Below are 23,895 nucleotides of genomic sequence, written 5' to 3' on the forward strand. Positions count from 1 at the left end.
GGAAGACCTGAAAATCTAAATCTCAGGCAGGGACAAGCTGCACATTGCCACATTTACTACTCAGCTGTGAGTTTTCAGAGCACCTGGTAGAGAAGAGGATAAATAATTGAAAGTCATGGGTAATCCAAATAAACATGATTCATGAAACAATTCTGCCCTTCAAAAGACGTTAAGAAAATTAAAAGATACACTGCATACCGGCAGAAATTATTTGAAAATCATTTATCTGATAAAGGACTTGTATTCAGAGTATATTTTTAAAACTCTCAGAACTTAATAATTAGTAAACAAAAAAACCCAACTTAAAATATGGGCAAAAAATTTGAACAGACAAGTCACCAAGGAAAATATATAGATGGTAAATTAAATGAAAGGCTTCTCAACACCATTAGTCATTAGGAAAATGCAAATTAAAGGCTCAATGAGATACCTCTCATTACATACCTATTAGAATTAACAAAATTAAAAAAGCTGACCATACCAAACGTTGGCAAGGATATAGAAGAACTGGAACTCTCACATACTGCTAGTGGAATGGAAAATGACACAACTACTCTGGAAAACAGTTTGTCTTGAAAAGTTAAATGTACACTTACCATATGATCCAGCCATTTGTTTCTAGGTATTCACCTAGGAGAAAGGAAAGCATATGTTCAAACAAAAACTTGTACATGAAAGTTCGTAGCAGCCTTATGTGTAATAGCCAAAGATTATAAACAACTCAAATGCTCATCAACAGGTGAATAGGTAAATAAATTATATTATACCCACACATTGCAATAGTTTTCAGTAGTAAAAAGGCATGAATTATCGATACATGTAATTACATGGATGAATCTCTAATTATACTGAGTGAAAGCAAACTTTTTACATACCATATGTTTTCATTTATATAAAACTTTAAAATGTAAACGAATCTATAGTGAAAGAAAGCAGATCAGTGGTTGTCTAGGGAAAGGGAGAATGAAAGGGAGTGATTTTAAGGGAGCATGAGGAAACTTTGGGAGTTGATGGACATGTTCATTATCTTGATTGTGGTGGTGTATACATATGTCAAAACTTATCAAACTGCCTACTTTAAATATATATACTTTTCTGTGTGGCAGTTATACCTCAAAATGCTGTTAAAAATCAGACAAGAAATAACAAGTGTTGGCAAGAATGTGGAGAAACTGGAACAACCCTCCTACACTATTGGTGGGGATGTGAATAGGTACAACCACTGTGGAAAGCAGTAAGGAGGTTCTTCAAAAAACTGAAATAGAAATACCATTCAACTCAGTAATTCCACTTCTAGGAATTTACTCAAAGAAAACAAAATCCAATTCAAAAAGACATATGCACCCCTATGTTTATTGTCGCATTATTTACAATAGCCAAAGTATGGAAGCAACCTAAGTGTCCATCAACAGATGAATGGACAATGAAGATGTGGTACACAATGGAATATTACTCAGCCATAAAAAGAAAAGAAATCCTGCCACTTGCAACAACATGGATGGAGCTAGAGGGTATTATGCTCAGTGAAATAAGCCAGGGAGAGAAAGACAAAGACAAATATCATATGATTTCCCTTTTTTTGTGAAATGTAAACATAAAGCAAAACAGAATGAACAAACAGCAGTACACTCATAGACACTGAGACATGACTAGTGGTTATCATTAGGGAGGAGTTGTGGGGGACGGGTTGGGGTGGGTGAGTGGGGAAAGTGAGGGTGATAGATGGGGCACAGAAATTCTCAATCATAATGTACGGTGGTCACGGGTTTGGTAATACAGTGTAGAGAATATAGTCAATGATTCTGTAACATCTTCCTATTTTGACAGATAGTAACCACACTAGTGGGGGTGAGGATTTAATAATATGGGTAAGTTAGTTGAGCCACTGTGTTGTATATTTGAAAACAATATGATTGTATATCAATGATACCTCAATAAAAAAAATTTTCTAATAAGAATTGTGGGATAGGAGTGATGAGAGGAATCAGTTGTATAGGCATAATGGAACTTTCTAGCCTGATGATAATGTTCATTATCTTGGGGTTTGGATTACTCACGTGTGTGCATTTGTCAAAACTCATCAAATAGTATATTTAAGATTTTTGTATTTCACAACATAGAAAATTTACTTGTCCCCCCAAATCCATAAACAAATATTGAATTCCAATTAATGGTATAAATGCTGAAGTGCTTCAGAGTGAAGTGTGCTCATGCCTGAAATTTTCTCTGAAGTGCATAAAAAATAAGGACTGAATAAAGGATAGAAGGAAGCATGGATAAATGGATAAGTATGGGCTAAAATAAATATATTAAGTCATTAGTTGTAGAATTTAGGTGTTGTGTATATAGGTATTAAGTATAATTTTACTGGCTTTTCTGTGTATTTGAAAACTTTCAAAAATAAATGTTGGTAAAAAAAATTAGGGCAAGTCAGGGGTCCTAAAGATTAAGCTTTATTAATTTCACAGTAAATCTACCTCTGCCTATGGGTCTGCCAGAGCATGAATTAATCTATTACCTATATTCTCCTCATTGTAGAGAATCCTTATTCTCTATAAGGAACAATTTTCACTGTAACTACTACAGGAAAGACAGCAAAGAATTTTAAAGATGAAAACAGTAGTACCTGACGATAAGCTTTAGAAAAGAATAATTTTAAGTGTTCTACCTGTCCATGTTTATTCTTTTACAATTTATAAAAGAAAAACATATTTTAGACTTAAAAAATAGAGAATAAGTAAAAACTAAAAAAGAATAGAAATCAGCTATTTGAGTGAATGCATTTGAGTGATTTGGGATGAGTTGTGGAGGGAAAAAAAGCAACATGTACAAGTAGGTGTTGGTGTATCCTAGGTAAAGCATACAACATGTGCAAAGGTGGAAAAATCCAGAACAAATGGGCCACATGCAGGAGATGGGTTTGCATATCATAGGGCTTAAAATCTGGAGGCTACTAGGCTAACATATTTTGTTTCTTCTATATATTATTAAAGTAATTTTATTAATTTATTTATTTAAGTATGGTTGATATACAATATTACCTTGGTTTCAAGTGTACAACATAGTGATTTGACAGTTATGTACATTACTAAATGCTCACCACAATAAGTATAATTACCACCTGCCATTATACAAAGATTGCAATATTATTGACTATGTTCCCTATGATGTACTTTTATCCCCGTGACTAGTTTTACTTAATTTTTTTATTAAGATATTATTGATATACACTCTTATGAAGGTTTCACATGAAAAAACAATGTGGTTACTACCTTCACCCATATTATCATGTCCCCCCCATTACCCCATTGCAGTCACTGCCCATCAGTACAGTCAGACTAACTTGTTTTATAATTGGAAACCTGCACCTCTTTATTCCCTTCACCCACTTGGCCCACCCTCCACCCTCTGCCACATGACAACCACCAGGTCTTTATTTAAAATGCCAAAGGGTGCTATTTAGCCAAAATCTGATGAGCAATTTGACGGACACCATTGTCACAATCATGCGAGGAGAGTTGAGGGTGGGGTAGAAAAAGAAGGAAATAAAGAATCTTTGTATTTGGAAAAAACTACCCTTGGATATGTACAGCTTTCACAGAGCCTATGAGTATGTAGCAGGTTCTTGGTACTTCACCCTAATTCAGCCTGAAGGATATTCTAGCTGTCCTTGAAATCGGTTATTAACCATCATACCCCAGCCCATTTATCACATCCAGCGCTCTGTGATGGAAAATACAGAATTTCAAACAGACTCACCAATCACATTCTGAACCAGCTAAAACAATATCTTTCTGGGTCTATTCAGACTAAACAGAGAATTTAAGACTTCTGTGGTGAATTTGACAATGGTACTAGCCTGCTCTGCCACTGTCAGCATGATCTACTTTTTTTTCCTCTTTGGATTGGTTCATTTGCTTTTTTAAAATTATTATTATGGTATCATTAATGTACAATTACATGAGCAACATTGTGGTTACTAGATTCCCCCCATTATCAAGTCCCCACCACATACCCCATTACAGTCACTGTCCATCAGCATAGTAAGATGCTATAGAGTAACTATTTGTCTTCTCTGTGCTGTGCTGCCTTCCCTGTGCTGCCCCCCTACATTACATGTGCTAATCATAATGTCCCTTAATCCCCTTATCCCTCCCTACCCACCCATCCTCCCCAGTCCCTTTCCCTTTGGTAACTGTTAGTCCATTCTTGGGTTCTGTGAGTCTGCTGCTGTTGTGTTCCTTCAGTTTTTGCTTTGTTCTTATGCTCCACAGATGAGTGAAATCATTTGGTACTTGTCTTTCTCTGCCTGGCTTATCTCACTGAGCATAATACCCTCTAGCTCCATCCATGTTGTTGCAAATGGTAGGACTTGTTTTCCTCTTATGGCTGAGTAATATTCCATTGTGTATGTGTACCACCTCTTCTTTATCCATTCATCTACTGAAGGACACTTAAGTTGCTTCTGAAGTAATTTTTAATGAGATGCCAACCTTTAAAAATGTGGACAGTTTACAGAAAAAATATGAATTTCCAGCTTTTTTTGACAAAATGGAAACCTCTGGAAACACTGGGATCTGTCTCCTGTATGATAAAAATAGGCTGGAGCTGAGTGGAGGCTGTCCTTCACAAAGCTCATTTGTGAGCAGATGTCCCCTCCAGGCTCAACTCACTCATTTAGGTTCCCTCCTAGATCTTATAGGCATTAGAGTTTGCAGTGTCTGGTAGAAGAACTCTGGGACATGATACAGGAAGTTGGGTTGAGGTGAGAGATACAAGGCCATGGGTATCCAAATGGGGAAATTTGTACTTAGTTCAATGGGAAACAGAAAGGATTGAATAGTGTTTGCTCTGTTATTACTGTTGTGTGACAAATCACCCCAAATCGTAGTGGCTTAAGACAACAAAATTTGTTAGGTCATGATTTTATGAATGGGCAGTTTGGACTGGCCCAGCTGTGTGCTTCTTCTGGTCTTGACTGGACTCACTCATGTGACAGCTGCTGGCTGGCTGGTGTAGTATGGCCTCAGCTGGGACAGGTTGTCTCTGCTCCATGTGGTCTCTCATCCTCCGCCACACTAGCTTGCTCATGGCTGGATAGGGTGCCAAGAGAGGGAGTGGAAGTTTGTAAGTCCTCTTGAAGCCTGGGCTTGGAACCAGCACATTGTCACTTCTACAATTCCATTGGCCAAAGCAAATCACAATGCCAACCCAGATTCAAATGGCGGAGAAGTAGACTCCACTTCTTGATGGAAGGAGCTGAAAAGTCACATTGCCAAGAGGTGTGGATACAGAGAGAGATGTTTTTACAGAACATCTATCACAGTCAATATTAAAGGTGTATTTTTGACAATATCATTTGGAGTGGGATGACTGGAATTGTTCTCTGTTTGTAACAGAGAAGTGCTGCCTCCCGGCACTCATACATGACTCCATGCCAAAGGATGTGAGAGAGAAAGATGCCCACTTGTGCCTTTTCCAGTTTCTTGTCAAGGGACTCCTTAGTTTCGGTTTCAATACACAGCTTAGTGAAAGGCAGACAGCTTCTCTAAGATGTCTGTGAATGAATGAGTAGAAAGTTAGATAAGAGCAGGAAACCAAGAGCCAAACTAGAAACACAAAGACATTGCTATCTTGCATGACTGTAGGAACTACATTCTCCTTGGTCTGGCTGGAGCCCAAAGCACCACCTGCAATCACGACTTTGGGATATGAAGTTCCCTCTTAGTCGGTCCACTTTTAAAATATACCTTGTTTGTGGGAGGGATAAACTCACATCTCAGTGTGAATTAGTCTCAGGTACTAGATTCTCTAATACCAGGAGGACCTTGGGTTATAAGAGAGCCTGAAAGAAGGAGGGAGAAGACAAAGGAGAGTGTGAGAAGAGGAAGGTACTATGGAAAGCCCCGTCCACTTCCCGTTTGCCCTGAAGGCTAATGCTCCGGCAAGCCCTGCTGAGTTCGCGCTGCTGCTCTACGGTGGCAAAGAGAAAGTTTCAGATGGAAGCTAGGCTGCGATTCTTCTTTTTCACTCCCCAAAGTAGGGATGGGAATGAAGGGAGGAGAAGGATGAGGGATGATATAATCTCTAAGATGTCTGTTAGAGTGATTCCCAATGGACCACCTATGAGAAGGCCTTGAAGAACAGTCCTCATGCCAGAGACTTCTGGAAATAGTGATGATGCCCTTGGGAAACTGTCTCAAAAGGCTGGACACCCATCTCTTTCATTCCTTTCTCAAGGCATTTCATCTTCAATAATTAGTGTGCTCCACTCCCAGGTCTATGACATGAGATATTCTCCCATGTGTACTCCAGGATATATGCACAAGGAGTTTAAAGGGCATGGTTCCTAAGAATAAAGTACTGGAACAACTAAAACGTCCATCCACAGTGGAATGGGTAACCATGGTAACCTTGGTTACCTAATGGTCTGCTATACAGCAGTGAGAGTCAAAGAGTGGAAACCACCACACTAGTATGGATGAATTTTAAATCATAATGTTGAGTAAATGAAGCAAGTTATGGCAGAACATAAAATGATTTCATTTATAAAATGTCCTCATATATTCAGCCATAAGAAGAAAACAAATCCTACCATTTGCAACAACATGGATGGAGCTAGAGGGTATTATGCTCAGTGAAATAAGCCAGGCAGAGAAAGACAAGTATCAAATGATTTCACTCATATGTGGAGTGTAAGAACAAAGGAAAAACTGAAGGAACAAAACAGCAGCAGAATCACAGAACCCAAGAATGGACTAACAGTTACCAACAGGAAAGAGACTGGGGAGGATGGGTGGGAAGGGAGGGAGAAGTGGGGGGAAGAAAGGGGGACTTAGGATTAGCATGTATAATGTGGGGGTGAGGAATGGGGAGGGCTGTGCAACACAGAGAAGACAAGTAGTGATTCTACAGCATCTTACTATGCTGATGGACAGTGACTGTAATGGGGTTTGTGGGGGGGACTTGGTGAAGGGCGGAGCCTAGTAAACATAATGTTCCTCATGTAATTGTAGATTAATGATACCAAAAAAAAAATGTCCTCACATATGAGAAACCAAATAATGGAGTGTACCTAGGTTGTAAAACCATAAATACATTTTCACAAAAATTAGGAGAGGGGTTACCTCTGAAGGGAGAGGAAGGTGAAAAGCTAGGGACTCACAGGTGGTTTCTGACTTAGTGGCAGTGTTCTATTCCTTAACCATGAGTGGATCTGTGATGTTCTTTCACTTGGATTTTAAAAAAACGGCACATATAAATTTCATACACTGCTGTAGTATGATACATATCACAATAAAGCAGAGAAAAAAATGATTTTGTGTCTTTGAAGTCTGTAGTGACTTCAGTGGAAACACTTCCCCGGTCCAGGGGTGCTGCGTGTGAAACTTGTGTTCAGCACTTTTTGGAAAGACTGGGAGATTTGAATCTAGAGTGGGAGAGGGAGACATTCCCAGGGAGGTGATACAAGGAAACTGGAGAGAAGTGGCTGATAACATGGTGAGACAGAAGACTGAGTAGGGGAAATTATCCCAAGGACACTAAAAAGGAAAGGAAGAAAGGAAAGGAGGTAGGAAGGGAAGAAAGACAAAAAGAGAAAGAGAAAGAAGGAGGGAGAGAGGGAAGGAGGCAAGGAGGGAAGAGGGAGAGAAAGAACACAGGCAGGAGTAACGGTAATCTGCCTTCCCAACACACCTTAGCCTGAACGGTGTCCTTAGGATGGGCCCAGTGCACTCCTGTACTACTTGGACTGGGCATTTGGGCTGGGTAATTCTTGGCTGTAGGGGGCTGTCCTGTGCATGCAGGATGTTGAGTAGCATCTATCTTCTAGATACAAGCAACATACCCCACCCTACCCTACCTTCCCTGAGTTGTGACAACCAAAAATGTCTTTAGACATTGTCAAATGTCACCTGAGAGGCAAACCCCTCCCCCCCACCCCGGTTGTGAGCCACAAAGGAAATCTTTCACAAACGTGAAATAGCACGTGTGGCTCATGCTCTTTATACCAGAAAGAACCCTACCATTAACAGAGGGCCTCCTGGAGGGCTCATACGCCCGGCAATCAACAATGATCTCCTGCAGCTCGAGAGGGCAGTTTTCACCCAGAGGCTCTTGGTAGTGGTTCACAGCCACCAGCTGGTGGATCTTCTTAGAATTACAGCCTGAAATGTAAACAATAGGATGGGAGGCTTAAAAATTTACTCTGGCACTCACACATCTCTCTGGATGCTGATAGTGGGCATCAGAACTAGGGACTTCGGGTAGTGAAGAAACAAAACTTCCAACGGCTCTACTGAGCAGCCCGGGCAGAGCCCACACCGGAGAGCAAAGTTCCCAAGACACACCGGTGGGGGTTTCCAGCCTGCTAGAAGGGAGACCCAATCCCAACACCATGTGAGCCAACCTGCACACTGGTTACCTTCAAACGGGACCTTTCCGGTGGCGATTTCCCAGAGGACGATTCCAAAGCTGAAAGAAGGCCAAGAAACTGAGCAAGCATACAAGTTTCCCTCTTCCCAGACCCCTCTCCCCATTTCCAGAAAACTCAGTGAATTTTCTAATTACCACCCAATTCCACTCAACAGAGTTGAGTTCCCACGGTCCTCAGAGGCGGGGTTTGACATGGGCCTTCCTGTCCTTTTCTCTGAGTTAGTCATCTGCACAAGAATGAGAACATACCTGTATATTTCAGCTTTTATGTCATATTTATTAAACACATTTTCCAGTATCTGAGGTGAGACATATGCTGACAAATTGACTTCCTCTTCTTCTTTTCCTTTACTTTGTCGACTGATGGAAGTCTGCGTTTTGCTCAACTCAAATCCTGCAAGCTAGATAGAGAGGCGACTTAGAGACAGACAGAAACAGCACAGTCGTGGGTGGAGGGTAGAGGGCAGGGGGTTGGTGCTCCACCTGATTGTCAGGGGATGGTCTTTTACCTTTGGGATGTATTTCTAGCAGTGTCTTCTGTCTGTGCAGCTACTCTACTGGCTGCATTATGGATTCAAACTATTGTAGTGTGTTGCCCAAGAGAAACTCCAGGAGCTTTCTGCTCTATAAAATGGGACAATGAAGATTGTTTGCTATAATAGTTATAAAGCATCAGTAAGACTTGGTAAGTGGTTGTTGTTCTAATATTACTGTTAGATACAGGACTTTCTCAGTTGAGAACTCAATGCTACTAAGAGAATGTGGTTAGCAGGGCATGGAGCCACCATATGGCTTGCTTTCTCTCAGGAGGAGATGAAAAAAATGACATGAGGGTATCCCTTCTGTTCTATCTGACCCTATAGGGTGGCCAGCCTGTTCCTTTGGATTTTACATGACAACAGTGAGTTTCTGCATTGACCCAGCATGGCCCATGTCATGCTCTTTAAGAACCCATAGCACAACTAATAGGAGTGTATGATCTTGCTCCATGCATCCCTGGCATTAGTACCATCAGTGTACAAAGGGCTGCCCCAAACTAAGTCAGATACCAAATCTAGGGGCAAGGTCAAGAAAAGGATTAAACACTTAGATGGCTCATTCCCTTTCACTCACATGTTTATTGAGCACTGACATCCTCTGACATCTGGCAGTGGACTACAAAGCAGGGATTAAAGGCTGAATAGCACATGTTACAGGCAGGTGGGACAGGGAACACAAAAGTGGCCTATATATGGTGCTTTGGGAGCACTTATATCACACAAGTAATGGAGAAAGGGATCTGAAAGGCAGAAAATGCCCGTCTTCTTTTATATGAGGGCTGTCCCTGAAACTCATAAGGCTGGAAGAAAGAAAGCCATCTATGGATGACAAAGAATACATTCTTTCAGCATTTGGGAATTATGGACAAAAAGTTAATAAAATGCTTCCCTCTTCTGTATAAGAATTTTTTTTTTTTTATTGAAGGGTAGTTGACAACAGCATTGCATTACATTAGTTTCAGGTGTACAACACAGCGACTCAACATTTATATACATGATATTTCTAGGTACCAGGTATCACCATACCAAGTTGTTACAATATTTTGACTATATTCTTTATGCTATACATTACATCCCGGTTACTTATTTATTTTACAATTGGAAGTGTGTTTATATATATATATATATATATATATATTGTGAGGGCATCTCTCATATTTATTGATCAAATAGTTGTTAACCACAACAAATCTCTGTATAGGGGGGTCAATACTCAATGCACAATCATTAATCCACCCCAAGCCCAATTTTCGTCAGTCTCCAATCTTCTGATGCATAATGAACAAGTTCTTACATGGAGAACAAATTCTTACATAGTGAATAAGTTACATGGTGAACAGTGCAAGGGCAGTCATCACAGAAGCTTTCGGTTTTGTTAATGCATTATGAACTATACACAGTCAGTTCAAATATGAATATTCATTTGATTTTTAAACCTGATTTATATGTGGATACCACATTTCTCTATTATTATTATTTTTAATAAAATGCTGAAGTGGTAGGTAGATACGAGATAAAGGTAGAAAACAGAGTTTAGTGTTGTAAGAGAGCAAATGTAGATGATCAGGTGTGTGCCTGTAGACTATGTGTTAATCCGCGCTAGACGAGGGCAATAAACATCCATGTATGCAGAAGATTTCTCTCAGAACATGAGGGGGGAGGTTCTAAGCCTCACCTCTGCTGCTCCCCATTTTCTCACCAGATGGCCCCCTGCGACTGTGCCTGTCTTAGGTTGTTCCTCCCTTGAGGAATCTTACCCGTCTCTGGCTAACCAGTCATCTTCCGGGGCCATACAGGGAAATGTTAAGTTGGTAAGTGAGAGAGAAGCCTTATCGTTTGAAAAGGTTAGCTTTTTACTTCTTTGCATATTTATGCCCTGTGGCTTCTATGCCCAGCATTTGTCTTGAGGTATCTTTACCACTTGGAAGAATTATGATACTCGGTAAATTCGACATGTGGCACGAGTTCTATTTAAAGGTTGTGATTAGGTAGGAAGAAGAAAAGCTACAGAAGTAGCAGGCAGAAGAAAACCTGGGAAGATTGATTATTTCTTTGACATATCTTCTTGTAGAGTAACTTCAGCATGGATAGGTTTTAAACGACTAATTAAATTGTGCACACACATTAACATAATAGGAATATAGTTACCTAACCAAAGCATACCTGTAATTACCAGCCATCTCCAGTGAAACCAAGAAAACCAGTTAGGCACCTTAGGCATTTGTGAAAACTTATCTATGATATGGTGGATATTGTCCGACTGAACTTAAACAGTCTGAGAGAATTCAGATAAACTAGAACACCCCATTCCTGGGGACTGTTCATATCCCATATGTTCTTTTAATGATAAATAGTCTGTGGTTGTAAGATTTTGGAGCGCTACAACTTGCACTTCTCCTAATTCTTGGTTGAGTTCCAACAGTATAGATCCAGTCCAATTTTTGTTTTACTGCATGCACAGGCCAGCTTAGATATCTCCTTCATCTTTCCCATGGCAAGTCCAGGAACTGGTGGGATGAGTGCATCTACAGCTGTAGCAGTGCGTGGATCTTTGTTGAAGTTTTTTTTTTTTTTTTTTTTTCTGATCATCTTCTGTCATGAGTCTTCCCGAGAGTGCTGATGTTGGAAGTTCTTTTTCATATCGTATCTTAGTTCATTTTCGGGGTAGCCAAATTAGGCTTTGATCCTCTGTATAAACACAAACAGACCCTTTGCCTACACTTTTATATGTCCTTTATATCATTGTGTAGAACTCATTAGAGGTCACCACATAGGAACTGCATTTTTTTTTAATCATTAATCTACACTTACATGACGAATACTTTGTTTACTAGGCTCTCCCCTATACCAGGTCCCCCCTATATACTCCTTTACAGTCGCTGTCCATCAGCGTAGCAACCTGTTGTAGAATCACTACTTGTCTTCTCTGTGTTGTACAGCCCTCCCCTTTCTCCCACCCCGCTATGGATGCTAATCTTAATGCCCCCCTACTTCTCCCCCCCTTATCCCTCCCTACCCACCCATCCTCCCCAGTCCCTTTCCCTTTGGTACCTGTTAGTCCATTCTTGAGTTCTGTGATTCTGCTGCTGTTTTGTTCCTTCAGTTTTTCCTTTGTTCTTATATTCCACAGATGAGTGAAATCATTTGGTATTTCTCTTTCTCTGCTTGGCTTGTTTCACTGAGTAAAATACCCTCCAGCTCCATCCATGTTGCTGCAAATGGTTGGATTTGCCCTTTTCTTATGGCTGAGTAGTATTCCATTGTGTATATGTACCACATCTTCTTTATCCATTCATCTATCGATGGACATTTAGGTTGCTTCCAATTCTTGGCTATTGTAAATAGTGCTGAGATAAACATAGGGGTGCACTGATCTTTCTCATACTTGATTGCTGCATTCTTAGGGTAAATTCCTAGGAGTGCAATTCCTGGGTCAAATGGTAAGTCTGTTTTGAGCATTTTGATGTACCTCCATACTGCTTTCCACAATGGTTGAACTAACTTACATTCCCACCAGCAGTGTAGGAGGGTTCCCCTTTCTCCACAGCCTCGCCAACATTTGTTGTTGTTTGTCTTTTAGATGGCAGCCATCCTTACTGGTGTGAGGTGATACCTCATTGTAGTTTTAATTTGCATTTCTCTGATAATTAGCGATGTGGAGCATCTTTTCATGTGTCTGTTGGCCATCTGTATTTCTTTTTTGGAGAACCGTCTGTTCAGTTCCTTTGCCCATTTTTTAATTGGGTTATTTGTTTTTTGTTTGTTGAGGCGTGTGAGCTCTTTATATATTCTGGACGTCAAGCCTTTATCGGATGTGTCATTTTCAAAGATATTCTCCCATACTGTAGGGTTCCTTTTTGTTCTATTGATGGTGTCTTTTGCTGTACAGAAGCTTTTCAGCTTAATATAGTCCCACTTGTTCATTTTTGCTGTTGTTTTCCTTGCTTGGGGAGATATGTTCAAGAAGAGGTCACTCATGTTTATGTCTAAGAGGTTTGTGCCTATGTTTTCTTCCAAGAGTTTAATGGTTTCATGACTTACATTCAGGTCTTTGATCCATTTTGAGTTTACTTTTGTATATGGGGTTAGACGATGGTCCAGTTTCATTCTCCTACATGTAGCTGTCCAGTTTTGCCAGCACCATCTGTTGAAGAGACTGTCATTTCGCCATTGTATGTCCATGGCTCCTTTATCAAATATTAATTGACCATATATGTCTGAGTTAATGTCTGGATTGTCTAGTCTGTTCCATTGGTCTGTGGCTCTGTTCTTGTGCCAGTACCAAATTGTCTTGATTACTATGGCTTTATAATAGAGCTTGAAGTTGGGGAGTGAGATCCCCCCTACTTTATTCTTCTTTCTCAGGATTGCTTTGGCTATTCGGGGTCTTTGGTGGTTCCATATGAATTTTTGAATTATTTGTTCCAGTTCATTGAAGAATGTTGCTGGTAGTTTCATAGGGATTGCATCAAATCTGTATATTGCTTTGGGCAGGATGGCCATTTTGACGATATTAATTCTTCCTAGCCATGAGCATGGGATGCGTTTCCATCTGTTAGTGTCCCCTTTAATTTCTTTTAAGAGTGACTTGTAGTTTTCAGAATATAAGTCTTTCACTTCTTTGGTTAGGTTTATTCCTAGGTATTTTATTTTTTTTGATGCAATTGTGAATGGAGTTGTTTTCCTGATTTCTCTTTCTGTTGGTTCATTGTTGGTATATAGGAAAGCCACAGATTTCTGTGTGTTGATTTTGTATCCTGCAACTTTGCTGTATTCCGATATCAGTTCTAGTAGTTCTGGGGTGGAGTCTTTAGGGTTTTTTATGTACAGTATCATGTCATCTGCAAATAGTGACAGTTTGACTTCTTCTTTGCCAATCTGGATTCCTTGTATTTTTTTGTTTTGTCTGATTGCCGTGGCTAGGACCTCTAGTACAATGTTAAATAACAGTGGGGAGAGTGGGCATCCCTGTCTAGTTCCCGATCTCAGCGGAAATGCTTTCAGCTTCTCGCTATTCAATATAATGTTTGCTGTGGGTTTTTCATAGATGGCCTTTATTATGTTGAGGTACTTGCCCTCTATTCCCATTTTGCTGAGAGTTTTTATCATGAATGGATGTTGAACTTTGTCAAATGCTTTTTCAGCATCTATGGAGATGATCATGTGGTTTTTGTCTTTCTTTTTGTTGATGTGGTGGATGATATTGATGGACTTTCGAATGTTGTGCCATCCTTGCATCCCTGGGATGAATCCCACTTGGTCATGGTGTACGATGGTTTTGATGTATTTTTGAATTCGGTTTGCTAAAATTTTGTTGAGTATTTCTGCGTCTACGTTCATCAGGGATATTGGTCTGTAGTTTTCTTTTTTGGTGGTGTCTTTGCCTGATTTTGGTATTAGGGTGATGTTAGCTTCATAGAATGAGTTTGGGAGTATCCCCTCCTCTTCTATTTCTTGGAAAACTTTAAGGAGAATGGGTATTATGTCTTCCCTGTATGTCTGATAAAATTCCGAGGTAAATCCATCTGGCCCGGGGGTTTTGTTCTTTGGTAGTTTTTTGATTACCGCTTCAATTTCGTTGCTGGTAATTGGTCTGTTTAGATTTTCTGTTTCTTTTTGGGTCAGTCTTGGAAGGTTGTATTTTTCTAGGAAGTTGTCCATTTCTCCTAGGTTTCCCAGCTTGTTAGCATATAGGTTTTCATAGTAGTCTCTAATAATTCTTTGTATTTCTGCGGGATCTGTTGTGATTTTTCCTTTCTCATTTCTGATACTGTTGATTTGTGTTGACTCTCTTTTCCTCTTAATAAGTCTGGCTAGAGGCTTATCTATTTTGTTTATTTTCTCGAAGAACCAGCTCTTGGTTTCATTGATTTTTGCTATTGTTTTATTCTTCTCAATTTTATTTATTTCTTCTCTGATCTTTATTATGTCCCTCCTTCTGCTGACCTTAGGCCTCATTTGTTCTTCTTTTTCCAATTTTGATAGTTGTGACATTAGACCGTTCATTTGGGATTGCTCTTCCTTTTTTAAATATGCTTGGAGTGCTATATACTTTCCTCTTAAGACTGCTTTTGCTGCGTCCCACAGAAGTTGGGGCTTAGTGTTGTTGTTGTCATTTGTTTCCATATATTGCTGGATCTCCATTTTGATTTGGTCATTGATCCATTGATTATTTAGGAGCGTGTTGTTTAGCCTCCATGTGTTTGTGAGCCTTTTTGCTTTCTTTGAACAGTTTATTTCTAGTTTAATGCCTTTGTGGTCTGAAAAGTTGGTTGGTAGGATTTAAATCTTTTGGAATTTACTGAGGCTCTTTTTGTGTCCTAGTATGTGGTCTATTCTGGAGAATGTTCCATGTGCACTTGAGAAGAACGTGTATCCTGTTGCTTTTGGATGTAGAGTTCTGTAGATGTCTATTAGGTCCATCTGTTCTAGTGTGTTGTTCAGTGCCTCTGTGTCCTTACTTATTTTCTGTCTGGTGGATCTGTCCTTTGGAGTGAGTGGTGTGTTGAAGTCTCCTAGAATGAATGCATTGCATTCTATTTCCTCCTTTAGTTCTGTTAATATTTGTTTCAGGTATGTTGGTGCTCCTGTATTGGGTGCATATATATTTATAATGGTTATATCCTCTTGATGGACTGAGCCTTTTATCATTATGTAATGTCCTTCTTTGTCTTTTGTTACTTTCTTTATTTTGAAGTCTGTTTTGTCTGATACCAGAATTGCAACACCTGCTTTCTTCTCTCTGTTGTTTGCTTGAAATATCTTTTTCCATCCCTCGACTTTAAGTCTGTGCGCGTCTTTGGGTTTGAGGTGAGTCTCTTGTAAGCAGCATATGGATGGATCTTGCTTTTTTATCCATTCTATTACTCTGTGTCTTTTGATTGGTGCATTCAGTCCATTTACATTTAGGGTGATTATTGAAAGGTATGAATTTATTGCCATTGCAGGCTTTAAGTTTGTGGTTACCAAAGGTTTAGGGTTAGCTTCTTTACTGTCTTACTGTCTAACTTAACTCGCTTGTTGAGCTATTATAAACACAATCTGATGATTCTTTATTTCTCTCCCTTCTTATTCCTCCTCCTCCCTTCTTCATATGTTGGGTGTTTTGTTGTGTGCTCTTTTTAGGAGTGCTCCCATCTAGAGCAGTCCCTGTAGGATGCCCTGTAGAGGTGGTTTTGGGAGGCAAATTCCCTCAACTTTTGCTTGTCTGGGAATTGTTTAATCCCTCCTTCATATTTAAATGATATTCGTGCTGGATACAGTAGTCTTGGTTCGAGGCCCTTCTGTTTCATTGCATTAAGTATATCATGCCATTCTCTTCTGGCCTGTAGGGTTTCTGTTGAGAAGTCTGATGATAGCCTGATGGGTTTTCCTTTGTAGGTAACCTTTTTTTTTCTCTCTGGCTGCTTGTAATACTTTGTCCTTGTCTTTGATCTTTGCCATTTTAATTATTATGTGTCTTGGTGTTGCCCTCCTTGGATCCCTTGTCATGGGAGTTCTGTGTACCTCTGTGGTCTGAGAGGCCATTTCTTCCCCTAGTTTGGGGAAATTTTCAGCAATTATTTCTTCAAAGACATTTTCTATCCCCTTTTCTCTCTCTACTTCTTCTGGAATACCTATGATTCTTATATTATTCCTTTTAGATTGATCACTCAGCTCTCTTAAAATTCTTTCATTCCTGGAGATCCTTTTATCTCTCTCTGCATCAGCTTCTCTGCGTTCCTGTTCTCTGTTTTCTAGTCCATTAATGGTCTCTTGCATCTCGTCCATTCTGTTTTGAAGTCCTTCCAGAGCTTGTTTTATTTCTGAATTCTCCTTCCTTAGTTCTTGCATATTTCTCTGCAAGTCCATCAGCATGGTTATGACTTTTGTTTTGAATTCTTTTTCAGGTAGACTGGCTAAATCTATCTCCCCAGATTCCTTCTCAGGGGAAGATGTAGCAGATGCTGAAGCTGTCTGGGTTAGTCTTGTCTGGATCATATTTTTTTGCTTTTTCATGTTGACAGGTGCTATTGACTGTCAGCTGGGAGGGCCAAAATTTTCACTTGCTACTGGCCTTTCTTTACTGGGACAACTGCGACCCCTAGTGGCTTGTGTTGGGTAATTGCGTGTAGAGTGGGTCTTTGTGTCTTGCCTGGCCGGAAGGGAGAAATTTCCCTTTCTGTGGGCGGAGTTTGTCTCAGGCTGCTTCTCTGCTTTCGCAGCGCCCGGTGGGGTGATGGATGGGGGGGCTGCTTGACTGTTTGCCTCCGTGAGGGGTCTCAGAGCTGTTGCCCTGGGGGTTAGTGCACCCGGTTTTCCCTGTAATTTCCAGCTGCTGTACTGTGACCTGGGTTGTTTCCGTCAAGCTGTTAAGTCCCTGTCCCTTTAAGACTTTCAAAAAGCCCCCGCTTTTCTTTGTCACAGGGGCATCAGCTTCAGCACCCGCTCAGAGGTCTTACTCCCTGTTCCCCCAGTATCCAGGGCCCCCTGGGCATGTACTGTGTCTGCGCTCTGGCCCGGATGGCTGGGGCTGGGTGTTCGGCAGTCCTGGGCTCCGTCTCCCTCCCGCTCTGCCTATTGTTCTCCCGCCGGGAGCTGGGGGGAGGGGCGCTCGGGTCCCGCCGGGCCGGGGCTTGTATCTCACCCCTTTCACCAGTCGCTGGGTTCTCGCTGGTGTAGCTGCAGTCTGGCCACTGTCCTGCGTCTTCTGGTCTCTCTTTTAGGGCTAGTTGTGTTTGTTGTATTTTCAAAAGTATATATGTTTTTGGGAGGAGATTCCCACTGTCCTACTCACGCCGCCATGTTGGCTCCGCCTCCCCTGTATAAGAATTTGACTTTCAGTTCTCTTTTTAACTTCATTCACCTCATAATCTGGTAAAGAAAGACTGTCACCAATTCTAAGTAATATTACTGATGATAAAAAATGGCCGCTGATTACAGAGAAGACAATTAATGACTCTATAACATCTTACCATGTCGATAGACAGTGACCGCAATGGAGGGGGTGAGGACTTGATAATACAGGTGAATGTTGAAACCACTGTGTTGTTTATGTGAAACCATCATAAGACTGCATATCAATGATAGTTTAATAAAAAAAAAATGACTGCTTTATGATTAGCACACATAATGTAGGGGGGGTCACAGGGAAGGCAGTATAGCACAGAGAAGACAAGTAGAGTGACTCTATAGCATCTTACTATGCTGATGGACAGTGACTGCAATGGGGTGTGTATGGGGGTACTTGTAATATGGGTGAAAGTAATAACCACAATGTTGCTCCTGTGAAACCTTTACAAGATTGTATATCAATGATACCCTAATAAAAAAACAATGACTGCTGATTGGTAAATTGCTTATGGTTTGGGGGTGGGGGTGATGGGGACTATAAACAGCTGATCATGCTGCTGGGCTTTTCAGCAACTCTTTTGCACCTGCCCTGCCCCTTGTGGGGTCACCTGAAGGTATGCCTGTGGATCTGTCATCAGAGAATATTGACCCCTGTGGTCATGAGACTTCTAAGTCTGGATACCACACCGGCCATAGGGGAGCCTCTTTTTCTAGCATCTTGGGTGAGGACAAAGAGAGTCTCTTCTGGATAACAGTGGGGACCCCCACTGGAGAAAAGGATTTGATGCTGCCCTGTTGGCAAACTGTGTCTCTTGCAAGATGCCCTTCTAAGTGACTCTGAATGCCAAGTGTGGTATCTGGCAGCCCTGTAAGTCTGAATGCCTAGTTGAATCTACAAAGATTCCCTGGACATAGCAGTGGTGTCCAGATACCTAAGGGGAACTGACACATAGCCCATCCCTGCTGAGTGGGCAGTGAGGGATGACAGACATCAGAATAGCAGGAAGAACTGAAGCTGTCTTCCGGTGGGCACATGGAAAGCTGTCTGGGCAGGGGTGGGCCGAGCTCAGTTCTAAGGTTAAGGCAGAGAAACAAGCAAGCCCAGCCTTTCTGGGAAACATGGGTCCCTCTCCCAACATCGGTCACACAACTTGAACTCACAGAGCCCCTGGAAGGCTGCACTCACCTTCACTTTGTAGCCTCCCGCAACCAGGAAGCTCATGCTGTTGATGTTTCTGTGGAGCTGTGCGGGCACTTCCGAATGGTGCAGCCTGACACAACCAAAGGCAGGGGCATCAGTGACTTCTGCACAGACTTTCTTGGGGCGCTTGACAGTCATTACCAGAATAAAGAAGCTGGTTGGCCTTCCTCATGGGTAGCTAGTCACGGATGGACAGGAGAACCAGAGTGCAGTGGGGAGATCTGACAGTTGTGTGCTGTGAGTATAGAGTAGCGGTAAGATGCAACTGGAAGTATCCATTGGATGGACCAGTGGATGTGACAGCCCTTGCGGAGCATGTGCAATCTGGTACTAGAGGTCACTTTAGACAGAGAAAGATGTGGTCCTCTGCCTGGGAGATGCCAGGCAGATCAAAGTGCTCAGAGGCATGGCTAGATGGTGGGACCAAGCTAGGACTCGGGTTGAAACAGAATGTGAAGCTGGGGTTTCCACCAACTTAATAAGGGGGAAGTGCTTTGGATTTAATGGAGCCCCTGCATTTCAGTTTGGGCTGTTACCAAGGATTTGGTACCAGTGATTTATTTTTAAGTAGGTATTTTCAGGAGAAACTGGTAAGGGAGCAGAGGAAGCAGGATAGAGAAGAAATAAAGTTAGGATGTGATTTCAGATGAAATTCCAGCCTCAGCCTGATCTCACCAGACCTCTGGAGGAAAATTAACTCTCACAGTTTGTTCTGCATGAAGCAAAGGAATTGGAGCTCACAGCCGTTGTGCAACAGCTACAGACTGGGAGCAAGAGGGACTGGGACAGGGGCAGGTGGATATAAAACTTCTGGGAACTTACAGCTGTCTCCAGGGGCAAAGAGGCTTCAATATCCATGGATATTCCTCTGGAGATGGCACCTGTGAGCTGTGGCAGCAAAGTATGCCGAGTGGGGGGATGCATATGTACAGCTGGTAAAGAGGCCATCTGGATGGGGCACTAATAGTGTCCCCTGTGGTCCAAAACTAATTATTAGATTCTCATAAAACCCACTAGTGTAGAGCGAAGAAGAAACAGACTGTATGATTTCAAGTAATCAGCTACAGCAGTATTTCCCAAAGTATGGAATACATGCTATGCAAGATGATGTAGTGAGAAAATTATTATCCTATCAGTGTATTCCAGTCTTTCTGGTTACATCAAGGAGAAAGTCTCAGTTTGGCGTCACATGTCTGTAACACTTCTCACTTCTCTAAAACTGCTAATATCTCCTCTGTACAAAGAGAATGTGGATTTGAATTACTGACCTTTTGGCAGGCAGCAGCATCCAGCCAGAATGTCCTAGCATTGTTTCGGTGTCATTTGTGGTCACCTATTAATGGCAAGCGATTCTGGTTTCCAGTTCATGGTAGTAATAGAAAGTGTCCTTTTCTTTTACTTTATTTAGGTTTTTAAAAAGTAAGCTAATTTAAAGAAAAATGTTAAGTAAATAATACTGGCAGTATTGTGGCTATGAGTAAACCATGTAAGTGGTCTGTGAGTGACAGATCTTTGGGGAGTCTTGGGCTAAAGGAACTACAGACTATGGATGTGAGAGTACGGAGAGTTGCCAGATAACGTACAGGACACCCAGTTGATACTGAATTTTGGATAAGCAATGATTTTTTTTTCAGTATAAGTATATCCCAGAATTACATTTTTCCCTCTGTGACTTATTTATTTTATAATTGGGAGTTCATATTTCTTAATCCCTTTCATCTATTCCACCCATCTCCCCACCTCCCTCCCTTATGGTAACTGCCAGTTCTCTGGGTTTATGAGTCTAATTCTCTACTGTTTGTTCATTTGTTTTATTCTTTTAGATTCTACATCTAAGTGAAATCATAAGGTATTTGTCTTTCTCTGACTTATTTCACTTATCATAATACCCTCCAGGTCCATCCATGTTGCTGCAAATGGCAAGATTTCCATTTTTTTTTTATGCTGAGTAATATTCCATCAAATATGTGTACCACATCTTCTTTAGCGTTCATCTATTGCTGGATACTTAGGTTGCTTCCATATCTTAGCTATTGTAAATAATGCCACAATAAACATGGGGTTCATATGTCTTTTTGAATTAGCATTTTTTTTCTTCCAGTAAATACCCAGAAGTGGAACTATGGGTTGTATGGGAGTTCTATTTTTAATTATTTGAGGAACTTCCATACTGCTTTCTGTAGTGGCTGCCCCAGTTTACCAACAGTGCATAAGGGTTCCCTTTTTCCCACATCCTCGCCAACACTTGTTATTCCTTGTCTTTTTTATGCTAGCCACTCTGAATGGTGTGAAGTGATCTCATGGTGGTTTTGATTTGCATTTCCCTGATGATTAGTGAATTTGAGCATCTTTTCATGTGCCTGTTGGCCACCTGTTATGTCTTTGGAAAAATGTCTATTCAAATCCTCTGCCTGTTTTTTAATTGGATTATTTTGGATATTAAGCCCTTATTGGATATATCATTTGCAGATATCTTCTCCCATTCAGTAGGTTGCCTTTTCATTTCATTGACGCATGGAACATATAAAACTGCATGGGACATACTTCTACTAAAAAATTATTATTTATCTGAAATTCCATATATCTGCAATCTTAGTAAAAGTATGTCTCATATAATATTTGGGATATACCTATACTAAAAAATTATTCATTGCTTAGCTGAAATTCAAATTTAACAGGGCATCTTGTATTTTTATTTGCTAACTCTGGCAACCTTATGAATAAGAGCCGTCCAATTCCCGAAAAGCAGCCTGGCCATTTAATTTTACCCTCAAACCTGTGAGCTGGTGCTCACTGAGCTGAGTCCCTTTCCCTCCTCTAGTCTAAGGGGTTGTAATTAGAATAAGCAGTAGACCATGCAGGGTGAGGGCCAGCTAGGGTTTCTGGCCTTCTCTCTCATCACCTCTGCGATTATCAAAGGTGAGACAGACACATTCTGCTCTTCTCGGTGCCGTTTTCACCCCATCTGGTACCTGTATAAGCCCATGGCTGCCCCCAGGGCCAGGACGATACGCTTTGCAAATATGAGGTCCTTCTCCTTGTCCAGCAGTTCTCTCAGGGTCCCAAGCTCACAGTATTCCATGACAATGGAGAATTGAGGGGGGCTTACTGATGGAAAGAAGCCAAATGGTGTGACGGTCCAGCACCCTCAGAGTTCCCACTTTCTGCAGCCCACCTGCCTACAGAGACAGACTCAGCTCTGCTGTTTCTCCCCCAACTCGCCACCCCCATCTCACACAGTTTGCCCCCTGACCTACTTAAATGGTTCCAGTGTCCACAGAGTTCCCACACCTCTTCCTGGTGGCATGTGCCATGTCATAATTCTAGCTTTCTCTGTTATTTCAGTGCAGTCTCACCTACTCAACTGTAAGCCCTAGGAGGGCAGGGTCTGTCTTGTTCCTACAGTGCTCACAAGGAGCTCAGTACATGTGTGCAGAGGGAATGAATGATGTACAGGCTGCAGGGCTGCTGAGAGGAACTCAGGCCAGGGGTTGAGATCTCAGGTCATGGGCTTAAGATGCAAGTCCAACATGCAAAGTGACAAAAAGTGAATCAGTTGCTTGGGCTATTCCCCAGGAAAATAAACATCAATGGAAGTTATCATTCAGGCTGGGATTCTATGCTCTGAAATCAGGTCGCCTGAGGCTGTGGAGAAACTTCCAGAGGGAGTAAGATAGGAGTTGCTCTGTCCTCTCTGTAGACAAGAGCAGCCAACACAACCTGCAGGAGGGGCTGTGCCACATTAAAAATTAAAAATTAAAAATTAAAAAGAACCTGATGCATGAGGTTTTTGGTAAAGGGGCAGGCTAGTTTTGTTTTTAGGTTTGATCTACACTAATGATGATCAAGGGTAGGTTCCTTGTTTGAGGCAGCCGGCTCTATAATGTTTTATAGCAACAAAATACACCCATCACCCAGGTCAGCATCTGGACAAGCACCCCCCTGGTTCCCAGTGGACTTGCAAGAGGAGACCTGGCCACATTAGCGCAAACCAGTCCTTGGGCTGAAGCCAAATTCAACACTCCTCTTCTGACAGGAGATGGGACTGTGAAAAAATTAGCACTGATAATAATAATACTGTAGGTCCTCCCTTTCAGCTGTTCTTTAAAAAGGCTATGCCTTATAACACAGAAGATGCATGACAGACTGCCAAAAGCACGACCAGCCCCAGGAGTACCCCTTACCTGTTTCATCAATGCAAATTCCAAATATACGCAGGATGTTGGAAGAATCAAATTTCTTCATGGCTTTGATCTCATTACTGAAAGTATGCCTCACTATTCTATGAAAATAAAAGGAGAAATTAGGATTTCAGGTCTGGAAGGTGCCTCAGAGAACCCCTGGTACCAGCCGTGTACAGGTAGGGGCATGAGGGATTGTAAGCATCTTCTGGGGTGAGAACTGGTGCTGTGAGGAGCGTGGCCACTCATGGCGGCATGTGGACCCCGTCCGATGTATTTGGCAGTGGAATTAGCATGTATAATGCATGCCACACACAGATTTACCTTGAAAATGTCATGCTAAGTGAAAGAAGCCAGACATGAAAGGCCACCTATTATATGATGCGACTTATATGAGATGTCTAGAATGGGCACACCTATAGAGATGGAAAATACATTAGTAGCTGTCTAGGGCTGGAGACAGTGGGGAGCGATGGGGAGTAACTGTTAATGGGCATAGGGTTTCTTTTTGGGATGAACATTACAGTAATGTTTGCACTACTCTGTAAATATATTAAAAGCCATTAAATTGTACACTTCAAATGGGTGAATCTTTTGGTATGTAAATGGTGTCTCAATAAAGCTGTTAAGAAATACAATCCTGATCAAAATCTACATTTTTGAGGTGTGTGATATTCTGAAGTATGTGGTAAAGCTTTCTCTGATATTT

The 23,895-nt window shown here is 41.3% G+C and overlaps 1 protein-coding gene across 1 annotated transcript in view; it reads right to left on the reverse strand.

Annotated features, from left to right (window-relative positions):
* Nucleotides 1-2,996: 2,996 nt before the first annotated feature.
* The window catches only part of MLKL (mixed lineage kinase domain like pseudokinase), a 31,064-nt gene continuing 10,165 nt past the window's right edge, over nucleotides 2,997-23,895 (reverse strand). Inside the window, exons 5-11 of the mRNA XM_057492772.1 lie at nucleotides 23,190-23,287; nucleotides 21,978-22,113; nucleotides 18,991-19,075; nucleotides 8,683-8,834; nucleotides 8,423-8,472; nucleotides 8,025-8,165; nucleotides 2,997-5,557 (exon numbers count right to left, since the gene is read on the reverse strand). Coding sequence (XP_057348755.1) covers nucleotides 5,526-5,557; nucleotides 8,025-8,165; nucleotides 8,423-8,472; nucleotides 8,683-8,834; nucleotides 18,991-19,075; nucleotides 21,978-22,113; nucleotides 23,190-23,287 — 694 coding nt within the window. The 3' untranslated portion in view covers nucleotides 2,997-5,525. The remainder of the gene's footprint in view (nucleotides 5,558-8,024; nucleotides 8,166-8,422; nucleotides 8,473-8,682; nucleotides 8,835-18,990; nucleotides 19,076-21,977; nucleotides 22,114-23,189; nucleotides 23,288-23,895) is intronic.

This window comes from Manis pentadactyla, chromosome 15 (assembly GCF_030020395.1).
Source record: "Manis pentadactyla isolate mManPen7 chromosome 15, mManPen7.hap1, whole genome shotgun sequence".
Lineage (NCBI taxonomy): Eukaryota > Metazoa > Chordata > Mammalia > Pholidota > Manidae > Manis > Manis pentadactyla.